The 21,003-nt window shown below is 40.6% G+C and overlaps 1 protein-coding gene across 1 annotated transcript in view; it reads right to left on the reverse strand.

Moving 5' to 3' along the window:
- The window catches only part of DYTN (dystrotelin), a 49,910-nt gene extending 33,189 nt beyond the window's left edge, over positions 1-16,721 (reverse strand). Inside the window, exons 1-7 of the mRNA XM_047722308.1 lie at positions 16,703-16,721; positions 12,674-12,748; positions 9,843-10,044; positions 7,261-7,346; positions 6,646-6,746; positions 2,019-2,090; positions 1,634-1,797 (exon numbers count right to left, since the gene is read on the reverse strand). Coding sequence (XP_047578264.1) covers positions 1,634-1,797; positions 2,019-2,090; positions 6,646-6,746; positions 7,261-7,346; positions 9,843-10,044; positions 12,674-12,748; positions 16,703-16,721 — 719 coding nt within the window. The remainder of the gene's footprint in view (positions 1-1,633; positions 1,798-2,018; positions 2,091-6,645; positions 6,747-7,260; positions 7,347-9,842; positions 10,045-12,673; positions 12,749-16,702) is intronic.
- Positions 16,722-21,003: the final 4,282 nt, after the last annotated feature.

Genomic DNA, 21,003 nt, shown 5'->3' on the forward strand with positions numbered 1-21,003 from the left:
GGGGCGCCTGGGTGGCTCAGTGGGTTAAGCCTCTGCCTTCAGCTCAGGTCATGATCCCAGGGTCCTCGGATCAAGCTCTCTGTTCAGCAGGGAGCCTGCTTCCTCCACTCTCTCTGGCTGCCTCTCTGCCTACTTGTGATCTCTGTCTGTCAAATAAATAAATAAAAATCTTTAAAAAAATAGGAGCAATAATATCTGCTTTATGTTACACATAATAATTTTGAAAAAATATTTCAGCATAAAAGTTGTAGTTTATATAATTGCAAAGTGAATCCTGTACCTGTCCAGGGCAGGGCTTGCAGTAACTACTCAATTAGTGTGTGTTTGTTGGTTAAATGATCGCAACGTGCATATCACATGATAAATCCTATTCATGTTCCTCCACGGTCCAATACTAAGAGAGTTTATCTTTCATTGTGGCGTGGAGATTTCTTTGGTTCGGTTTGCTTGGTTTCCAAAGGTCCTTTCCATTTATGTTTTATTGCTTAAAGGATAGTTATTTGCAGAGAGGTTTTCATGAGTGAAATGTCACCATGTCCTCAGAATTCTCTGCAAACCCACTTTGTTTTCTCGGCAAAATTAGAATCTTCCAGCTTCCTAGCGGACCCAGCAGATGTATTTTATATCCACGGGGGGCATGTTTACCATCTGGGTTAGTTAAGATCTGAAAGTATAAGATGAGAAGAACAGAGTCTCCAGGTCCTCACCCCTGCCCCTTCTGGGCACCCTGTTCTTTGACTTGTTTTTAGCAAGCCAGCTGTCCCAGCGGGTCAGTCCTACTACACCTTCAGCCCCTGCTGACATTCATTCACCAGGATAATGGCATCCCTGTGCCTGGTCTTGACCTGCCAGTTTCCTTTTTTCCTCCCCAAGTCTATCTGACTTTAATTTCACTTCCTTACTGTTTTATTTACGAGAGACCAACAACACCCTTTTCCTAAGGTAGGGTTTGACTGTCTTCAAAGATATGGAAAGATCTCCCCTAGCTTCCCAATCTGCCCTTTCCTCTAAGCAGAGTGAGGATCTGGTGTAAGCTGTGCCCCTCCCTGCAAACCTGATTTTTCCTTTGGTTCCTGAGACCCTGTTCCCAGTTGTCTACACTGGGAGGCAGCATGGCATCATGGTTGCAAAGCAGTGCCTGGGGATTCAGGCTGCCAGTAATTACTTGCTGACCATGTGCAAGTTATTTAGCTTCTCTGCAAACTGGGGATAGTAATACCACCTTTTATAGAGGTTTTAGCAAGTCCTTAAATGAAATGATCCATGTGAACCACTCAACTTAACACTTAATAAACTATTATTATTACTATAATTCTTATGCATGATTCCAAAGTATTTAGAAGTGGTTTTTTTTTTTTTTGTAACAGAAGAAAAAATATTTTTCTCTTAGAGGAATAAAAATGTTTATTGATCAGACCATGTGTCAATGGAAGAATTTAATATTCTATTAGCTGTAGAAGATAAAATATAATTTATTGTCAACCAAGATCCCCCATGCAGAAAATTATTGACCCCAAAATATCAAATGAGTTCCAAATGTGTGAGGACCACAGAAGAATCTGGAGGGATGCAGCTCTACCCCTAGACCCCTTTGGAGCATGACTGTCTGTGAAATATTGATGAGTGACTGTACCTCAGTCCTGTGATTGGAAAGTTCCTGCAGATTCTACACCGGGCAGGGTGAGTGACCATTTCTGTAGCAGATAACCGGTAGCAGGTTGGGAGCCACAGGAGGATGGGAGGCTCAGACTGTAACCAAGACAGGAATTTTTCTTCTTTGATTGTTGGGCTCAACACCTGAAAAACAATGCTCACTCAAATATGTTGCCAGGCATGACTTTGGTCTCTAGTGCAGAGGAAAATGTAGTTTTATCTTCTTTTCTGGCTGTTTCTGCCAAAGAAGTTTGTATCTTATACTAGGTTGTCTGGGATGTTGTGCCCAGTCACCGTTCTGTCATTTGAACCAGTTAGCACACATGTCTGCCCCCAACTCCGGGGGACATTTGCATGGCACTCACCCCTTGGAAACAGCTGCGGGTAGCGCTTTCCACAGAGCACAGAGCGCGACTCTCCCCTACGACAGCTGGGATCTACAAGAGGCAGGAAACCCCATGTCAGCCGTGAGAAGCTGGGGAAATACATGACCCCTGGAATCAGCACACCTGCGTCCTGGTGCTTCCAGCCACGGACTCACAAGTACTTGGTGTATGACACTGGATGAACTGCCCTCATTCAAGCAGATGAGAAATGTGTGGGTTTTGTGCAATGTCTGAATGGGGAGAGTGAATGAACATGGGAGAGGAAGGGAGCCAGGAGGAAGGGGGAGACTGAGAAGAGTGTCCAGCAATTGGGGCAGTACGGGACGGCTTCCATTGTTTCACTTCTTATGCTCCCAGGGATGTTATTTTCACCCTGCTTTGTCCTTCTTTACTTGTGAATTAATTATATGTAACAATGATACTGTATTCATGTTCAGAGCCGTTTTAAGAAAAATCTTTCCAAACACTTTCATAGCATCCCATTTTAACAAACACCAATTTCGGAGCGAGGGTAGTAGTCATTATCCTTGTTTAAAGCAAGGGGCACTTGAGATTTAATATTTTGCTCCGGGTAAAAATAGAACATGATTTAGCTGCAGAATTGAGATCTCACTTCATGACTCCTTACTCTGTTGAGGAGGGTGGGGTCACAGAGCTTTGTCCTTTGGACTCACATTGTAGGGGTTCCAAAGGTTCCATCTGTGCTGGTTTCCATCTTTCAATCAAAGTGACCAAAGTATTTTCACTTAGGGACTAAGGATCTCTTGTGACTGCCAGGAGGGCCAGGGACTTGGCTCTGACATATCTAGATGCACAGATACGTGTACCTGTCACCTCCATTTATGCCCATGTGGTCACGAGTCCTCATTTCATGTCTGATGTCTTCCCCAGCACAGGCTGTCAAGAGGCATTGCCTGCAAGCTCAAAAGTAATTTCGAAGACCCCCCTGCTGAGTCCATCAACTCGAATAAACATTCTTCTAATCAGGAAAGTGGCACTTAGAACCACTTTGCTGACAATTAGCCAGGCAGGAGTCAACAAACATTTGCGTAATAGTGACAAGATGGCTGTACTTTAAATTGATAATAACCCCATCACCAGCTGAACAGAAGTAACTGCTCCCTACGTCACTTGGCCTTTGTCTGAAAAACTAACTCATTATCCATACTGTGGCCTGCGAGTGTTGAGGAACTAGCTGGACACTTATTTAGAGGGTGTTTCTGAGCCCTTGGAAAGGGGGGTTAACTTCTTGTAAAATAAGGGAAGGGGATCAGATGGGGTTCATTTGCCGGCTATGTGATGCTGACATCAATCAAAAGAAAACTCACTTCTGTAGTGGATTTTAACCTCCATTTTTGGCTTTAAGTATGTGCACAAAGATTTTGTGGATTAATTGCCCATTCGACTAATTTCTTGCAGGTGTGCTATGGAAGATTGCATGTGGCTTAGATTACCCCAGGCAGAACGCCACTTGAAATGATAATTAGGATTCTTGGGGGAGTGGTTTGAATCACATGGTGAGGCCTGGAATTTTCTATGGGAATCCATCTCTGAGTTCTTAATGGAAGTCAATGGGAGGATAATTTGCTATGCAAATTTCCACCTTCCTAAGAGTTTTCTCAGGAGCGTCCTAATGTGGGAGACGGAGCCCTGCTGGAGCTGCCATTTCAGCGGCTCATTGACCTCAGTTGAGCCTGGAACAAGAGCACATTTTTAGGGCTTGTTGGGTAGGGTGCTGGTTTGGGGCTACAGTAGTTACAAAGTGAGAACAAGGATTTCTCCAAGAAAAGGAAAATGCCCCTCAGAACACTTACTTTCATAATATTCACCTAAGCTCCCCCCTGACCCTTTTAAGTCTGACTGCATAAATGGGTGGACAGACTTTGCCACTCTCTCTGGCTCTCCACCAGCTTGAGTCTTGAGGCATGAGGATGCTTGGGTAGTACCTCTGCTCTGGCAGATATGCCTGAGAGTCAGCAGAAAGCTGGCAATGGGATCTATGTGCCACCACCACCACCAGAACAGCTCTGAAATAACTATGCCTGATGTTTAACTTTCTAAATTTTTAAAAAATCATCACTCCATTTGAAAAAATATGAACATGTTGAATATTACTGGGAATTTCTAGAACAAATGAAATATTAATTATTATGATCAATACGAACATGAGATGTTAAGACCAAATCAAAGCACAGGTAACTTTGGATAGGTTTTTCTTTCTCTCTCTCTTTTAAAGATTTATTTATTTATTTATTTGAGAGAGAGAGAGAGAGAGCAAGTGCAGGAGAAAGAGACAGAGGGAGAGGGAGAGGGAGAGAATCTCAAGCAGACTCTCCACTAAGCTTGGAGCCTGACATGGGATCAATTTCACAACCCTGAGATCATGACTTGAGCTGAAATCAAGAGTCAGATGCTCACCCAGGTGCCCCCAGGATTGGTTTTTCTAAACCATACTCCCTGTCCTAAAGTTCTAATAATCTTCCTCTTTACTCATCTCCTTCATGACTATTCCCAGTTCAGAATTCTTGGTTCAGAATTCCCAGTTCAGAATTCTTGGATTCTGGTACTTGAAGAGTACCAGAATATGCCACCTCCTTTGGCATATGGATTATTTTGAGCTAAAGGCCAATGAAAACCGGCAGATGCAGGAGAAGCTCTAAAAGCAGGAAAGAAAATGTATACTTGTCAAGAAAATGTATACTTATGAGGGAAATTTCAATTTGCCAAAGATGTCTCCTTCTTCCTACCAGCAAGAAGAGGACACTAAGCAATTCTTATCAATGGAGAAGGAACCAACCTAAATCCTCACAACAAACTTTAAACAACCTTTGCTCATCATACTTTTCCTGGTTACCTTTTCATCACTTTCCTTCCCCACTGGGAAGCCCAGAACCCATTTGCCTTTGTTTAGCTTAAGATTGCATGTAAGCCTGAGTTCTAGTCAGCCCTTTGAGTTACTCATCGCTAGGCACTCCCATGTGCATGTGCCATATACATGCTAGTAAACTTCTGTTTGTTCTCCTCTTGTTCATCTGTCATTTGTCAGTCTAACTGACAGGACCCCAGCCAGAGAACCTTACAAAGTATTCTTTCTTACAGCCTAGATACAGGAGAAAAATAACAGAAAGTTATTATTGCTTCACAATGCAGAAAACTCACTGTGGGGACTTTACAGGAGCTGGAAGAACAGCAGAGGAATCTTTGAAGCAGGGGTAAAAGACACACTAGGACAGCAACCACTTCCACACAAGACAATCTGGAGTGTGCTCCAACCATTTGTAGATGCTCGGATGCATCATTTAAAATCATTTTAACAGTTAAGTAATATTTTTGCTTTAAGAGGGTTAAATTCCCTCAATTAGCAAGGATAAAAACAATATTAAATCTGTATGTTCTTAAAGCACAGAAAATGATGGAAACCTTAACTATTTGAATCTTCAGCACTGCATTTCATTTATGCTTTCATTAATCTTTGGTCAAAGGTCTTACAACCAGGCACTTTGTAAGCCATTGGAGACATAAACATGAGTGCAATACAGTCCTTCCCCTTGAGAAGCACTCTAGTGTACAAGGCATACATCTGATAATAATGGCAACAAAAGTCAATGAGTGCTATAACAAAGTTATGCACAGGAAGTTAAAGAGCTTTCAGTGAGGAGGTGACTAACCATCTGAATGACTTGAAAGATGAACTGTATTTTCCAAGTGATAGGCAACAATGTTGCTGATAGATGAGGCTGCACAAGTCAGGGGAGGAGAACTTGGCGCATGTTGGGCAGAGCAAGGATTTTGATATATAGAAGTGAAATTGGCATAAAAAATGCAAGGAAAAATTAAAGTCTGTAGAATAAGCAAAAGAAACCATTGGCGATCTTTTCAAGGGTGATACCTGAATGTAGAGAGATATACATCATTTCCTTTAGCTGGGCTATTTTACAACTCTGCAAGAGAATCAAAGTTAATGTGCAGAAAACAGATTGAATTGTAAATAATTCTCATCTATAGATATGCAAATAAATTCTGGCCTGGTTAGGGACTCACTCCCAACTTCCCCCAAAAGCCAGTCTTGCATCCACCTGCAAGTTCATTTTAATATTCCTTATCTATCAGTTTGTCCATTCTTCAGTTATTTCTTTCAACTAGTTTCAACACCTTACTGATACCCTTTTTTAATTCATAAATTAAATACATTTTTGGACTGGTGTTCATTTTTATAGTCCTATAAAATCATGATTTTACCTCTTTTTGAAAAGAAAAGGATTGGGTCAAATCATGAAAGCTTTTCATATGATGCTAAAGAATTTAGGCTTTTTTCTATAGACAAGCATGGGCAGTGAAGAATTTTAAGCATGAGGGTGACATTTGCATTTTGGAAAAGTCACTGACTGCAGTGTGGGGGCAGAGTTGGAGAGAGGAAAAGCTTGAGTTAAGAAGTGATTATAATGGTCACATCTCTGCTCAGGTACAGCAGTGGCTGTAGAGGGGAAGAATGGCATGGAGAACTGTATTAAGGGAGAACTGACACTGTAAAAATCAGATTCTTTGCTAATAAAGGTGACTAATATAACTAGAACGAATTTAGAATTCTTAAGTATTAGAGATTTACCTGCTGTAGATCTGTTAGTAGGTTTCTCAAAATGCTTCGAGTCATGCGTGCCCCAGAATCATAAGCTCCCCTGGTATTTTCTGCATAGAGCTGAAAAAGAGCTAGACATACAAAGGGAGAAAGAAATCTTTAAAAGGAACACTTGCCATACGTCTTGGAAGACTAAGTGCCTTGAATTCTAAGCAGTTTATTTGTAGGTATGAAGGGAAAAGGAAAGGAAAGCCATATTTCTCGATTATTTGCTTGCTAGTTTGAAGCCTTCCCAAATGAGGTAATTTGACAACTAATGAAAACCAATTCACATTTCAACCTCCTGATAATTCAGCACATCAGTGATGAAGACCACGAGGTTGGTAAATGGCATTGTGAGGAGAGTCCCGGTTCATTAAAGGAATGATAACTACTTCTGTGCCTGAAAAATCCCCACACAAATAAATAGCGAGGACGACCAAGTTATGAATAATTAGAAAGAATAGATCGACACCTTGAAAACTTTCTTCATGCTGACTGCATATCGAAGAAAAGCCACATGGCAGGGGCATAGGAATGAGTGAAGAAGATAGTGTTTTGGAGATTTGGAGGTTACTGCACTTGATAAACTCCTCGGTGAGTTACCTCTGTATTTTGTAAGAGGGCTGTCCCCAGACAAAGCAATCAGGGCAGCAGCTGCAGGCACAAGCTTGAGCAAACCCGTTCCTGTGCTACACGGCAACAAAACACAGAGAAAAGAATGGGGAAGGGCAGGGTGATTCTGGGTGAAGTTGCCTTATAAAGACTATAACTATTAACAGAGACTTCTGACATCGTTTTCCAAGTTCACACTTTCCTTCTCTTTTCTTTATTTTCTTTCTTATTTATTTTTTTGTAAGTTCATATTTTTCGTGGTCTGTTTTCCTATATCTAGGTTTTGGCAGACTAAAAATTGAATTAAATTTTTTCATCATTCATTCACTCATTCATTCATGTCCCCAATGGATATTTATTGGATGCTTTCTTGGTGCTAAGCACTGCATTGGGCACTGGGGAAACAGGGATGCACCCCATCTTCACGGAGCAGGCAGTGTCACTTCCTTAGGATGCACGTACCTAGAAACCAAACAAAGATACAAGCACAAAAACATGTACATAAAAGATCCACAAGCTCACAGGCCCTCACTTAGAGCCTAATCATCTGTTGGTCACTGACTGTGTAGATCCAAGCCTGCAAAACAATGCCTCAAAGGCAAGAAGATGCTTAGAAGCAGGCGTTGATATTAGAAATGATGGTCAAAAGCTTAATGTTGGAGGTGTTTTTTTTCTTGCAAAAAAAAAGTTGTTTTTGTTTTGTTTGTTTTTGTTTTTGTTTTTGGCGTGGGGAGGGGCAGAGGGAGAGTGAGAGAGAGAATCTTAAGCAAGCTCTAAGCTCAAAGTGCAGCCCAAAGTGGCGCTCGATCTCACGATCCTGAGATTACGACCTGAGCTGAAATCAAGACTCAGATGCTTAATTGAACCATCCAGGTGCTTCCTCAAAAGCTTAATGCTTAGCTAAGGGCACCTGGGTGGCTCAGTCAGCTAAGCATCTGCCTTTGGCTTAGGTCATGATTCCAGGGTCGTGGGATTGAGTCTCTCATTGAGCTCCTTGCTCAACAGGGAGCCTGCTTCTCCCTCTGCCTGCCACTCCCCCTGTTTGTACTCTCTCTCTCTATCTCTCTCTATGACAAATAACTAAATACAATCTTTTTAAAAAAGCTTAATGTTTAAGGAGTCTGAAATAATGAAAAAATACCTTGAGAACATGTTTATAGATTATTTGTGTGATTAAAAAAATAAACTAGAAAAGGAAACACTAGGAATTTGCCAGATGGCTAAACTGTGCTTGCCTCTGAGAGGCAGGATTTGGGGTAACATTTCTTCTTCTTTACTCTTTTCTGCACTTTCCAAATGTTTTATATTTACTATGATTTTTTTTTAAAGATTTTATTTATTTATTTGTCAGAGAGAGAGAGGGAGAGAGAGCGAGCACAGGCAGACAGAATGGCAAGCAGAGGCAGAGGGAGAAGCAGGCTCCCTGATGAGCAAGGAGCCCGATGTGGGACTCGATCCCAGGACGCTGGGATCATGACCTGAGCTGAAGGCAGCTGCTTAACCAAATGAGCCACCCAGGCGTCCCTTTACTATGATTTTTTAAAATGCATTCTAAAAGATGAGCCCTCCTCGGTCAAGACCACCTAAGGAAAACAGAATGAAGTGCGGCAGAAGAAGGGTAGACCGGAGAGCCAGGGGAACACACAGTCACAGACACACACACACACACACACACACACACATCATTTACTTCGGGGCATGCATAATTAAGTCTTTGATATGGTCTCAATTGGCTTACAGATGCAGAGGACCGAATGTTTGGATCCCTCTGAAATTCACATGTCAAAATTCTCACCTCCAATGTGATGGAATTGGGAGGTGGGACTTCAGGATAATTAGGTCATGAGATTGGAACCCTCATGAACTGGGTTAGTGCTCCTCTTATAAAAGAGAACTCAGGAAAAAAAACTTAAGTAAAAGAGAACTCAGAGAACTCCCTCACCCCTTCCACCCCATGAGGACACAGTAAGAAGATAGTTCTCTGTGAATCAGGAAGTTGGTCCTCATCAAACACTGAAAACAGCCGGCACCTTGACCTCAGACTTCCCAGCCTTGGGAATGGTGAGAAATAAATGTTTGTCGTTTGAGCCACCAGGTCTACAGTATTTTTGTTGCGGCAGCCCAAACAGACTAAGACAACGGTTAGCCACTCAGGCATAGGTTAATCAACCTTACTGTACCTGAGAAACAAAACAAAAACCAATAATTGGTTATAAGAAATAAGCTACCAGGGACCCAAGAAAAAAGTTTTCTTAGTAGTTTTTTGTATGCATAGCTAGATAACCACCTTCGCAAAAGGTGGGCATGCCTCCAGAGTGGAAATGAGTTTGTGTGAGACAGAAGTCATCTGGATTTGTTTTCCCCTTTTTGCTATTCACGGGTCATTTGTATTAGTGAAGCTGATAAACATGTACTTCTTCATCCCCCTCCTGAATGAATAATACATTTGTGGAAAACAAAGAGGCCTTCTTATGTAACAAACCTCAAGCAAACCTTAGATGACACTAGGCGGCCAATGACCAGCGGTGACTAAACACTGTCTTGAGGCCACAGTGTGACCTTCACATCCTCACCTGTCGTACATCGTTGTGAGAAGGCTCAGAGTGAGTTCTGAAGCTCTGGGATGCACCTGTCCTGGTTTGTCCACCCCGACTCTATGAAAAAGCTCCTGAAGGGTCTGAGAGAGCTGCTGCACAGGGCGCGGGATCTCTCTCGCTTCCCAGAGGCTGCGACGGAGGAGGACTTGCTGAATCAGAGAGCTGTCCATCAAGTCCACTGTGGAAAGCAAACAGGAAATTATCTTATTTTCCAATGGGAACACAGGCTTCAAATAAAGGCCTCAAATAAAGCAAATGTCTCCTAGTGTTTAATCAAGACTTTTTAAATAGCAACTATTTTCTTTAAAGGGAATTAGAATATGACCACTATTTGGATGAATATCTCTTGTGTAGAATGCAGACCTTATTAGTGGGATAGCAGATTTGATTTCGGAAAAGCGCATCTGTGAGTAAAGCCTAGTTATAACATTATTCCCAATGTAACCTCTAGGATGTTGCTTTGCAGATGGACGTTGAAAAGGGAAAAAAAGTGAGAAAATTGAAAAGCAGCCTTCTAAGAAAGTTAGGGCACTGTACTGAGAAGTGGTGAAAACAGTGCTTCGACTCTTGATTAAGTGAATTGAGCAAATTTACCTTTCGTGTTCAAATATAGTTTTCCCTGTCCACAGCCTTGCTTCAGAAGGAATATTGTGTTAAAATGCAATTGCCTAAGTTAAAAAACCGGTGATCTTTATAAAAGTGCAGTTGCTGAATTATCAGACTCTTCGGGTCCGCCCTTGGCTCGGTGATATTTCTTTTTGTTGATCTTGGTTCCATCGGTATTTTTATCTAGGGAAGGCACTTAATAAAGCGAACATTGCTTACAAAAAATAATGGTTTATTTCTTATGGGTTTGTTTTTTTTTTACCACCTCCTAAAAATTTTACAAGGCAATGAATACAAGGAAGAATGAAATAGAGCTAACCCTATGGTTTCTTGCAGACAGAGGATAACAGACCAGATTAATAAACACCCACTTGCGCCATCTGAGAGATGAGGATGTCAGTGGCGCCCAGAGCTGCTGGCCTTGAAAACACTTCAGTCTGTGGAATGATAAAACCCTGCGCTTTTCTCTACTTCGTAAATCAGCCTCACAGATAAGAAATCTAGCAAGTATAATAAAATTTTTTATTTGTTCTCTGATCCTGCTTTCAAGGGGAGAGCGTGCAGAAGCGAGGAGTAGGTTTTAGGTTGTGACTTTAATAAAAACCTGGCTGCAGGTGGTGGAAAGTGCACTGTTTTATCGTTACTCAGTCACAAAACTCATCACCCTGGCCGGCGCGCTGTACACAAGGCGTTCTTGTCCTCTGCGGCGAGTTCTGTATTACAGCGAAACAGATAATGGTGGTGTGCGTGCGTCTCCCCACAAGATTTATGTGGTGCCCTGAGATCCTGTCGCCTGGATCTCACGGTGTGCTTTATCTCAGGCATTGGGACTTTCTTGTTTTCAGATCATTGTTTGGATATCTCTTCTGGGGAGAACTTTGAACTACTGGTTTTGTGTGTTGTTAATATTCCCCATTAAGTATTATTCAAGTTCTAATGCCAGGGGTGATAAAATGTTCAAAAAGGTATATCCTCAAATTTTACCGTTAGTCCACACTCCAGGCATTGATGAGGGAGGCTTACACGAACATTTGCCACTAACTGTCTTTAATGGGAGAAATTCCCCAGGAAAATAGCAGAATTGAGGGTAAATTTTTGGTGAGCATATTCTGCCTTTTATTGACCTCTGGAATAATAAGTAAGAGTTATACGTGAATTTGTAAAAAATCTTTTTTTTTTTTTTTTTTTTAAGCTGGGAGTCTCTTCTTCAAAGGGCCCTTTTGCAGTGGGGAAAATAGAGAAAACAAGTTGCATTGGTTGAAGAGATGGTCTTTTGCCCTTCCCTCAGTTGCCTCTACTTTCTTTCCTGCCGTACTCTTACCCTTAGGCACTTTGTGAAGCACAATTTGAAAATCACTGGTCTAAATAACTTATTAGGCAGAAGGCAAACTATGACAAAAATTGCAATCTTCAGGACAAATGTCATAGGTATAACACTTCTTTAAGGTCTGATCTGATAAATGTCATAAATCACTTCACATGAAATTTTTTTTTTAATGCAACTCAGCACTTACTAGAAATCAATAACTTTAGGTTGAATCCCTGTTGTTTTTCATACATAGAACCCAATTTATTTCATTTTGAAGAATTTTTACTAAATAAACACTTTTACTGTATTTTATCTTATTTTGCCCGTGATAATATAGGAAAAGAAAATCATGGCATTCAACCAGATATAAATTTAATGCAAAAAAGCAGTTCTCAGAGAATTCTTGAGATCGTTTTAAGATTTGTGGCCCAAGGATGATTCATCTGAATGTACTTTTGCATGTTCAAAAAGAGGGGTATGACTTCAAAATGCAAATCTTACATGGTAGAAGGAATTTTTAATTTTCATGCTTAAATCTACACGTGTAGATTCTAAACTAATTTTACAATTTTATTTTGTGTCAATATTGGTATCCTGAAAAGGAAACAAACAAAAAATGTCCAGAAACCAAGTAGGAAAAATTTTAAAAAAATTTAAAACATCTTCCACAAGTTATTTTCTCTTGTCAGACAGTGAAGCTACACGTGGGTAGCACACAAAGGCTGTACCCTCCCCATTCTATCATCTCTGTTACTAATAAGGTAAATGTATAGACCCAGCCTTCTGGAGCTAGCAGTCACTCGCATGGGGGGAGTTCTTGTTTTCTCTGTGAATTTTACAACATACATCAGGATCAGATTATTTCAAGTTTTTAAAGAGATTCTGTACTTACACTGGCACAGAGTTTGCACTGATCGTAATTTGAAGGCTGTTCTGTAAATGGAATTCTCAATACTGTTAAGGGCATCTGGAAAGAAAACATGAAATATCATGGATAAAGGACCATCTCATTAGATAAATCCCATACCGGAGAAGGGAATCCTAGAGATCATGTAGCCTAGTTCTGCAGGTGAAGAAATCAACATCTAGAGCTTTCTTTCCTACCTGGGAACAAAAAATAATGGTTGCAGTGTCCTAGGCTGCAAGTGACCCTACAGGACATCCTCTGAGTCTACTAAACTTTTTATGTAAAAAGGAAACAGTCTTGGGGCAGCTGGGTGGCTCAGTCAGTTAAACCTCTGCCTTTGGGTCAAGTCATGATCTCACGGTCCTGGGATTGGCCCTGCATCGGGGCTCTCTGCTCAGCAAAGAGTCTGCTTTTCTCTCTCTCTCTCTCTCTGCCTGCCCCTCCCCCAGAGCTCATGCATACTCTCTCTCTCTCTCAGATAAACAAAGAAAATATTTTTAAAAAGTGGAAATAGTCTTGTGAATCAAACAGGATAAAAAAAAACTGTGTAGAATATAAAGTCAATTTTGTAAATAAGTTCTAGTCAGATGTACACACAAAAATTTATGCATATAGGAGAATGACACAAAAGCTCTCCATCCATTCATTCCTTCAGCAAATATTTATTGAGCTCTTACTATATGGTCCCAGCATGATTCCAGGCCCTTGAAATGTAACAGTTAACAAAACAGATACAAATCCTTGCCACGTGGAGGTTAATTTCTCAGGGCAATTATTAAATGGTTCATAGAGGTTATTTCTGGCTGTTCGAATTCTTTGTAGAGTTATTTTCATTCTACTTGTTGATATCACCTCAACGTGTTTATGGAGAGCGTCCATTACTTTTACGATCAGAAAAGAATTATTATTATACCTTCTTTTTTTTTTTAAAGATTTTATTTATTTATTTGACAGAGAGAGACCACAAGCAGGCAGAGAGGCAGGCAGAGAGGGAGGAGGAAGCAGGCTCCCTGCTGAGCAGAGAGCCTGACACGGGGCTTGATCCCAGGACCCTGAGATCATGACCTGAGCCGAAGGCAGCGGCTTAACCCACTGAGCCACCCAGGCGCCCCTATTATACCTTCTTTTGAGAGTTACCACCACCAAGAACACTACAACAATGGTTAACATTTCTGAGCCCTTTTCGGGTCCTGAGTGTTTATTCATCCCTTTCACAGTGTGGTGGAGAAGAGAAAGCTCTAAAGTCATAACTAGTTCCTGTTCCTTTTGGGGAAATTAGTTTACTATTTGATCTTCACTTTCTTCATCAGGTAAATAGATATGTGTGCTGGAGACACGTTTGTGAGTAGACACACAGATAGCCCTTTAGCTCCTGCTAAGCAAGCCCGATAGCAAAACACAAACAAGGGGGCTGCCCAGTGGCTTTCATTGACTCACACCCATGTGGCAGGATAATTTATGTTGATTTTAATTTCTTATTCTTGCAGAAATGGGAGAATTTAGAGGATGAAGAGGCAATTTTTCCTTGTCCCTTCCTGTGTGTGTTTCAAGGTCTAAACTCTTCACTCCTTTGGAAGATTGAACAGCTTCTTTGTGTTTAAGGGGCCTCTGTAAAGTCAGCCCACCCAGGCCTTTGTATGAAAGGCCCATCAAGGAACTAAAGCTATTCATGGAAATGGGGGTTTGACTCAATACTAATAGAGTTTCAAGGACCAAGATCAAGGGCAAGTTATTCTTCCAAAGCAGAACAGGTGCACTGGTTCAACAGAAGAAGGCTGACTGGGAGCTGGGTGGACTGAGGAAGAGGTTCTTGACATAAATACCACCGGGATCCCCCACTTTCTGTGTCCACAACCTTGTCCTCTCTCCCAGTTCCTCCTCCTTGCCACATACACGCATTCTGGACTTCCCTTGCTTTGAAAACCAATCTTGATTTCAGGGTCACTCTAGCTATGGCTGTCTCTTGCCTGAAGCGGGAGAAGGGCTGATGCCTGGACAGGAAGTCCTGAATAGTTCAGATCAGATGTTCGGTGGAGGAACCTTAAAAGGTTTTTATTATGTGTTTAAGGAATGGCTCCTTCCCAAACTTAACTGAGTCTAAATTTCATACCAAGCTACAAAGACTTGGTTTTGGTTTAGAAAATAATGTTTCTTTCCCTGAAGTGTTGTGGGGGAAAAGTCCTAGCTGTTATATATGTGGGTATTGAGTGCCAGGCACTGTGCTAACCCACTGAGGGGCTTATGGTGCCAAACTAGGTCAGATCCACACCTGGGGAGTTAGAGCACAGCAAAAGCTTCTCCTGGAACATACCCTAATTCAATGATGGGTATGTGACCATGAGTGGAAGACACTTACCTCAGGTGAATATGCCTAAAAATGTCATTAAACAATCTTAAGAACCCTTCACACCCTATTTCCCTCTTTTTTTTTTTTGAACATATCAAAGAAGCTACAATTTGCTCTTAATCTTTTATTATTTAACATTTCTCCATGTTTTGGAAATAGTTTTCAGTTTTTAGCTCTCCAGAATTAGACTATGGAGAAGTTAGAAGAAACACCTCTGCTCTCTATCTGGAGGAGGGAAAACACATCGAGAGTAGCCAGAACGGTGCAAAAATAGTTTTACAAAACTGTAATGCCCAACATTTCTTTCCTTCTGGAAATTGGCCAGTTTTTGTGCCCTGGTTCCTCTCAGATGCACCAAACGAATCCAGAGAATCAGCAAACTCGGGCTCTGCAGGTTTTCCCAGATGCTGCCACTGGTGGAAGAGCGATTCTCTACCTGCTGTACCATCTGGCCCGTGGCACTCCTGTCAAATTATGTTTTGCAGTGTCATCTGATGAAGTTATGCAGCATAACATGGCAAGCTGTGATCGAGTACAATGTGGAAAATGAATGAGCATCCCAGGTGATTCACTACCAGCTTTGCTTCCTAAGGGCTTTTTTTTTTTTTTTTCTTTTCCTTTTCTGCCGGTGGGAGAAAACTCAAGAAAGGAAGGAGTCGTTTGATGTCTGAGGCCCACAACTATGCAGAAAGCAGTTTTAGATGCTTAAAGAAGTAATAATCCAAGCTACATACGGTCTTGTTCATGAAAGCAATTTGACTGGGAAACATGTTTTGCTTTAAATGATTCTTATGTTGTCACTTTCTACAGATCCTACAGATTCTGAGACTCTAATGAACAGGCTATCATCTCTGGTGGGATGATCCAAAAATAGATTCTTGGCCAGTGATTCTCCAAGTGTGGTTCCAGGTGAGAAGTGTCAGCATTGCCTGGGAACTTGTTAGAAATGCATGTTCTTGGACACCTGGGTGGCTCAGTCAGTTAAGTGTCTGCTTTGGCTCAGGTCATGATCCCGGCGTCCTGGGATCCAGGCACCCTCCACACTGCGTTGGGCTCCCTGCTCAGCAGGTGAGCTCCCCCTCCCTCCCCCTAGTTCATGTTCTCTTTCTTGTTCTCTCTCTCTCAAATGAATAAATAAAATCTGTAAAGAAAAAAAAAATCACAAGCCACTCCTGGGCTTACCCTGGAATTCAGAGGTATTGGTAGAAAGGAGAATTAGTGCCTTCATACCCAGTTATCAAATATTTGCACAGTGACAGCTGTGAGAACTTTCACCCAACTTTGGGCCCGCATAGTACTATGAACCTACCCTTGATGTTAAAATAGCTACAGTGATGTCATTTTAACAGTAAACCATGAAGATATACAAAAATTAGGTAAGCTACTTTTTGTGTATTTGGATAGTTATTTAAGGTGTAATTATATTGAGAACAAGTCTTTTGCTAAGTTACTGTTGGTGCTTTCGGGACAACAGACCGAATGCTCTTCCATATATTACAAATTTCTGTTTAGAAAAGAAAGAAAATCTTCTTAATCACCCACTAGTTTCTTTTTCTGCCAGATGCTGAATGTCCCCTGTTTTGCACCTCAGAAGTCTGAAAATACAACATCTGCGCCTCAATTTTTCGTTTACAAACTATGCTCAGAAACTTGAGAATGATACTCACCTTGTTTACCTGGGTCCATTTCAGGAATTTCTTGGAATGGCAGATGGTAAGAGGTCCCTGCAACAGAAAATAAACCAATATTTTAAGCAAAAGTTTTTGCACTTAGAAGGGGAAAGATGGGAGGACAAAATGACAACTAGGCAAAGTCATTTCACCTGTGGAACGATGAATAAAAGGTGTTCAGGGAGCCTGTGTAATCTCTTGGGAGGATAAAAATAAGAAATGTGGGGCTAGATGCCTCTTACACTTATATCCTCTTGGGGATTTGGAGCTGTATCTCTGAAACTTCGAGCAGCTCCTGAAACTAATATAGTGAATAGTTGGAACTTTTGAGGCATTGTAACTTTAATCTCACTTCAAAAAAATGTAAACTTACTTGAATTTTTAAGCACAAAATTTGAAGCTCTCAATTTAAATTTCTAATAGCACTATGCTAAATAATCTACACATTAAATTTCTGACAGATACTATCCATTTGAACATCTTATCGCATATATGTATATATACGTGTGTGTACACAGATTTCAATCAATGTTTTATTTTAAGAAGAGTAGTCAAGGATGCCTGGGTGGTTCCGTTGGTTAAGTGTCTGCCTTCGACTTAGGTGGTGATCTCAGGGTCTTGGGATCCAGCCCCGTGTGGTTCCCCCTGCTCAGTGGGGAGTCTGTTTCTTCCTTTCCCTCTACCTCTCTCCCTCCCTCTGTTTGTGCTGTCTCTCAAATAAAAAAATCAATCAATAAATCTTTTTTTAAAAAAAAGTAGTCACCTGTTCTTTCATGATGTAACTCTTGTTCAAATTACCCATGTGTATATGCATATGTATGTATGTATATATATATATATTTTTTTAAGATTTTATTTATTTATTTGACAGACAGAGATCACAAGTAGGCAGAGAGGCAGGCAGAGAGAGAGGAGGAAGCAGGCTCCCCGCCGAGCAGAGAGCCCGATGCGGGGCTCGATCCCAGGACCCTGGGATCATGACCTGAGCCGAAGGCAGAGGCTTTAACCCACTGAGCCACCTAGGCGCCCCTATATATTTTTTTACTGAAAACAAAAAGAATGGATTACTGGGTTACGCTATGAGAAACCTTACACGGTTCTAAGAAAAAACATTTTTTCACATAAGCAGTTGAAAACTGTTTTTAAAAGTCACATGATAATTAAATTTCAATAATACTTTCCTCCTCTTCTAATGAAGGGATGAATTAATGGTAATTTTACAAACAAAAACTGACTACATTCATTACTTAAAAAAAATGGCAGCAAAAGTGATAGTCCCAGACTTGCCCCAAACTAGGAAGGTTCCAAATATATTCAAGTAAGATTTGTTTTGAAAAGTTATAGCAAGGACAATCAGATCAGAACTCTATTTGGTATAGAAACTTCTCCCCTGAGCTCTCCCCAAAGCCCCCAGGTGGGTGCAGAAGGGTCCAGCCTCCCGCTCCATCCACAGTGCAGCGAGAGATGAAATTGATTTGCCTCCTCGCCAGCTCCTTACCTTTCCTACTTTACTGGGAAGCAGGTTAGCCCAACATCCTATATAGGTTACTCAGCAGTTTTGGAAGAGGGAAAAGCTGAGTAATAACAGATTTCCAGATGTGGCATTCCTATGGAGAGTTGATGCCTTATTCTGACTGCCCAGCAATTTCACGCAAAGCAGTGACATTGAGGCTACAACCCTTTTTAAGGCCTCACAAAAGTGCATTCATTAATAATAAAGATCTTGAATAATTTAAAGCCGCTCCTACATCTCTGTTTCAACGGGCTATTTCTGTATTACTCTCATGTGTAGGAGAGGAAAGTAAAGCATCTTCTGGGTGTTGTGGAGAGTAGGGGTTGCCATAGAGATCAAGATATGGTCCAAAGGGCTCCATTTCCCAGGTAATGGCCAACTTACTAACCATCCCAGATAAGAGTGACCTAGAAATGGAATCTAATTCATTTGATGAATTCTCTTATAAACACAGAGGTACTGCTACACATTTTTAAAGGGCACAAAACATAAAGCAAATGTTCAAAATGGTAATAATTTGTGCATATTTCCTCTGAAGTTTTTAGTATCATCTGAAAATGTCTCTATTTTTGAGAAATTCAGATTAAAAATAAACCTTTTGGAATCCTAGTATGTTATAAATAAAAAATGGTGTCTAATAAACCAAATGTATTAAAACTTTACCACTAGTGTTTTCAGAGTGCTGGAGAAGTAAGGAGCTGATTTTAATGTCTCTCAAAAGGGTTAGAACCCAAAGCACAGGTATATTACTTCATAAATATACTACTTCTCTGTGCCCTGGAAAGCCAGAATGTCTGGGAGTCCATGGTCCCAACTGAAGCATTTAAAACAATTATGACAACTGGTCACTAATCCACTCCAGAATATCTCATAATAAAAATCAGTTTTCAAAAGTCAGTATGATATCCGAAGACAGCCAATGTATTCCTTTCTTTAAGAAAAGTTTTAGTATCACACTATTGGTTTCTTAAAAAACAGACTTGTGACATTTTAAAGAATGAAAAATGGATTAACAATGGGATTAGAATGGATCAAGAAGAGGGGAGAAAATAACCCATCACGTGCCTTTTCCTATATAAATTATATTGATTTTCTGGGACCAGATAAGACAGTGTGGGAAGAGAGTAAGTTTATCTCACACGAAATCTATGTCCTTTGAGTGTTGGAGATTTAAAGTTGAAATCATATTTATAACTTTTATGTTCCATTATATCTTGGCAATAGAGGGCGTTGGGATGTTTTAGTGAATGCTGCCCTGTTGAGATTTGTGCAACCCTCTGGTGCTGATTAATTATGTGGCTCAAGATCTTAGCAGAAAAAAAAAGTTGTCTGAATTTCAGTCAAAATGACATAATTACATAGATAAATATTTAAGTACATACAAATGAACTAAGGTTTGTTGGAAAGTAACTTAAGCAAATGGGCAATTGTTCATCTGAGCTTTCCGTCTGACTGTTTCAGACTGACTGAGATAAAAGCTACCAGGACTGGGTTTCACCTACTTCTGTTAACTGGAAAGTCTTAGTTACTATTGTACTTCCTGGTTCAAGCTCAGGTAGACTTAGCCACATTGAGACTTTTCTCTTTCATAGAATGTTTTGGGTTATAAATCAAAACCAGTTACTACAATTTTACTACATCATTTATAACCAACTGGGAAGCATTTTTTGTGGACATGGCAGTAAGTTCTGTAAATGGTAATTTGCAATTATCAGTCTTTACCTTCTGAATCAGAGCAGCCCCACCCTGAGGAAACAGGTAGGAAGAGGGTTCAAACTTCCTATACAATGTGCCCTGATTTGGACCTAACAGGATCCACACCAACCAGAAACTGGGTCACCATTGGTTATTGTGCACAGGTACTGTTTTTTGAGGCAGCCAATGTTCTTTTTACCCTCTATCTGATAGCTCTTTACATATACATTTGAAGACTCAACCTCCCAAGAGAGGAAGAAGATTCTTGACACATTGTACCCTAAAATGTGTAGGTAGCCTCTTATATAAATTACAGGATAATTTTATATACATACTTACATATGTATGAACGATTTCAAGAAAAAATTAAGTTACTAAAATTGACTCAAGATAAAATAGAGGAAAGGGAACATTAGGATGAATTGGTACAGCCATTATGGAAAACACTGGGGAGATCCCTCAAAAAATTAAAAATCAATCTCCAACAGATGAATGGATAAAGAAGATGTGGTATATATATATACAATGGAATACTATGCAGCCATCAAAAGAAATGAAATCTTGCCATTTGCGACAACGTGGATGGAACTAGAGGGTATCATGCTTAGCGAACTAAGTCAATCAGAGAAAGACAACTATCATATGATCTCCCTGATATGAGGGAGAGGAGATGCAACATGGGGGGTTAAGGGGGTAGGAGAAGAGTAAATGAAACAAGATGGGATTGGGAGGGAGACAAACCATAAGTGACTCTTAATCTCACAAAACAAACTGAGGGTTGATGGGGGGATGGGGGTTGGGAGAGGGGGGGTGGGGTTATGGACATTGGGGAGGGTATATGCTATGGTGAGTGCTGTGAAGTGTGTAAACCTGGTGATTCACAGACCTGTACCCCTGGGGATAAAAATATATTATATGTTTATAAAAAATAAAAAAAAAACTTAAAAAAAATCAATCTCCCATACGATCCTGCAATTCTACTTCTGGGTGTATATCAGAAGGAGACAAAATCAGTTTTTCAAAGAGATCTCTGCACTCCTAGGTTCACTATAGCTTTATTCACGGTAGCCAAAATATAGAAACAACCTAA

This window comes from Lutra lutra, chromosome 3 (genome assembly GCF_902655055.1).
Source record: "Lutra lutra chromosome 3, mLutLut1.2, whole genome shotgun sequence".
In the NCBI taxonomy this organism is placed as follows: domain Eukaryota; kingdom Metazoa; phylum Chordata; class Mammalia; order Carnivora; family Mustelidae; genus Lutra; species Lutra lutra.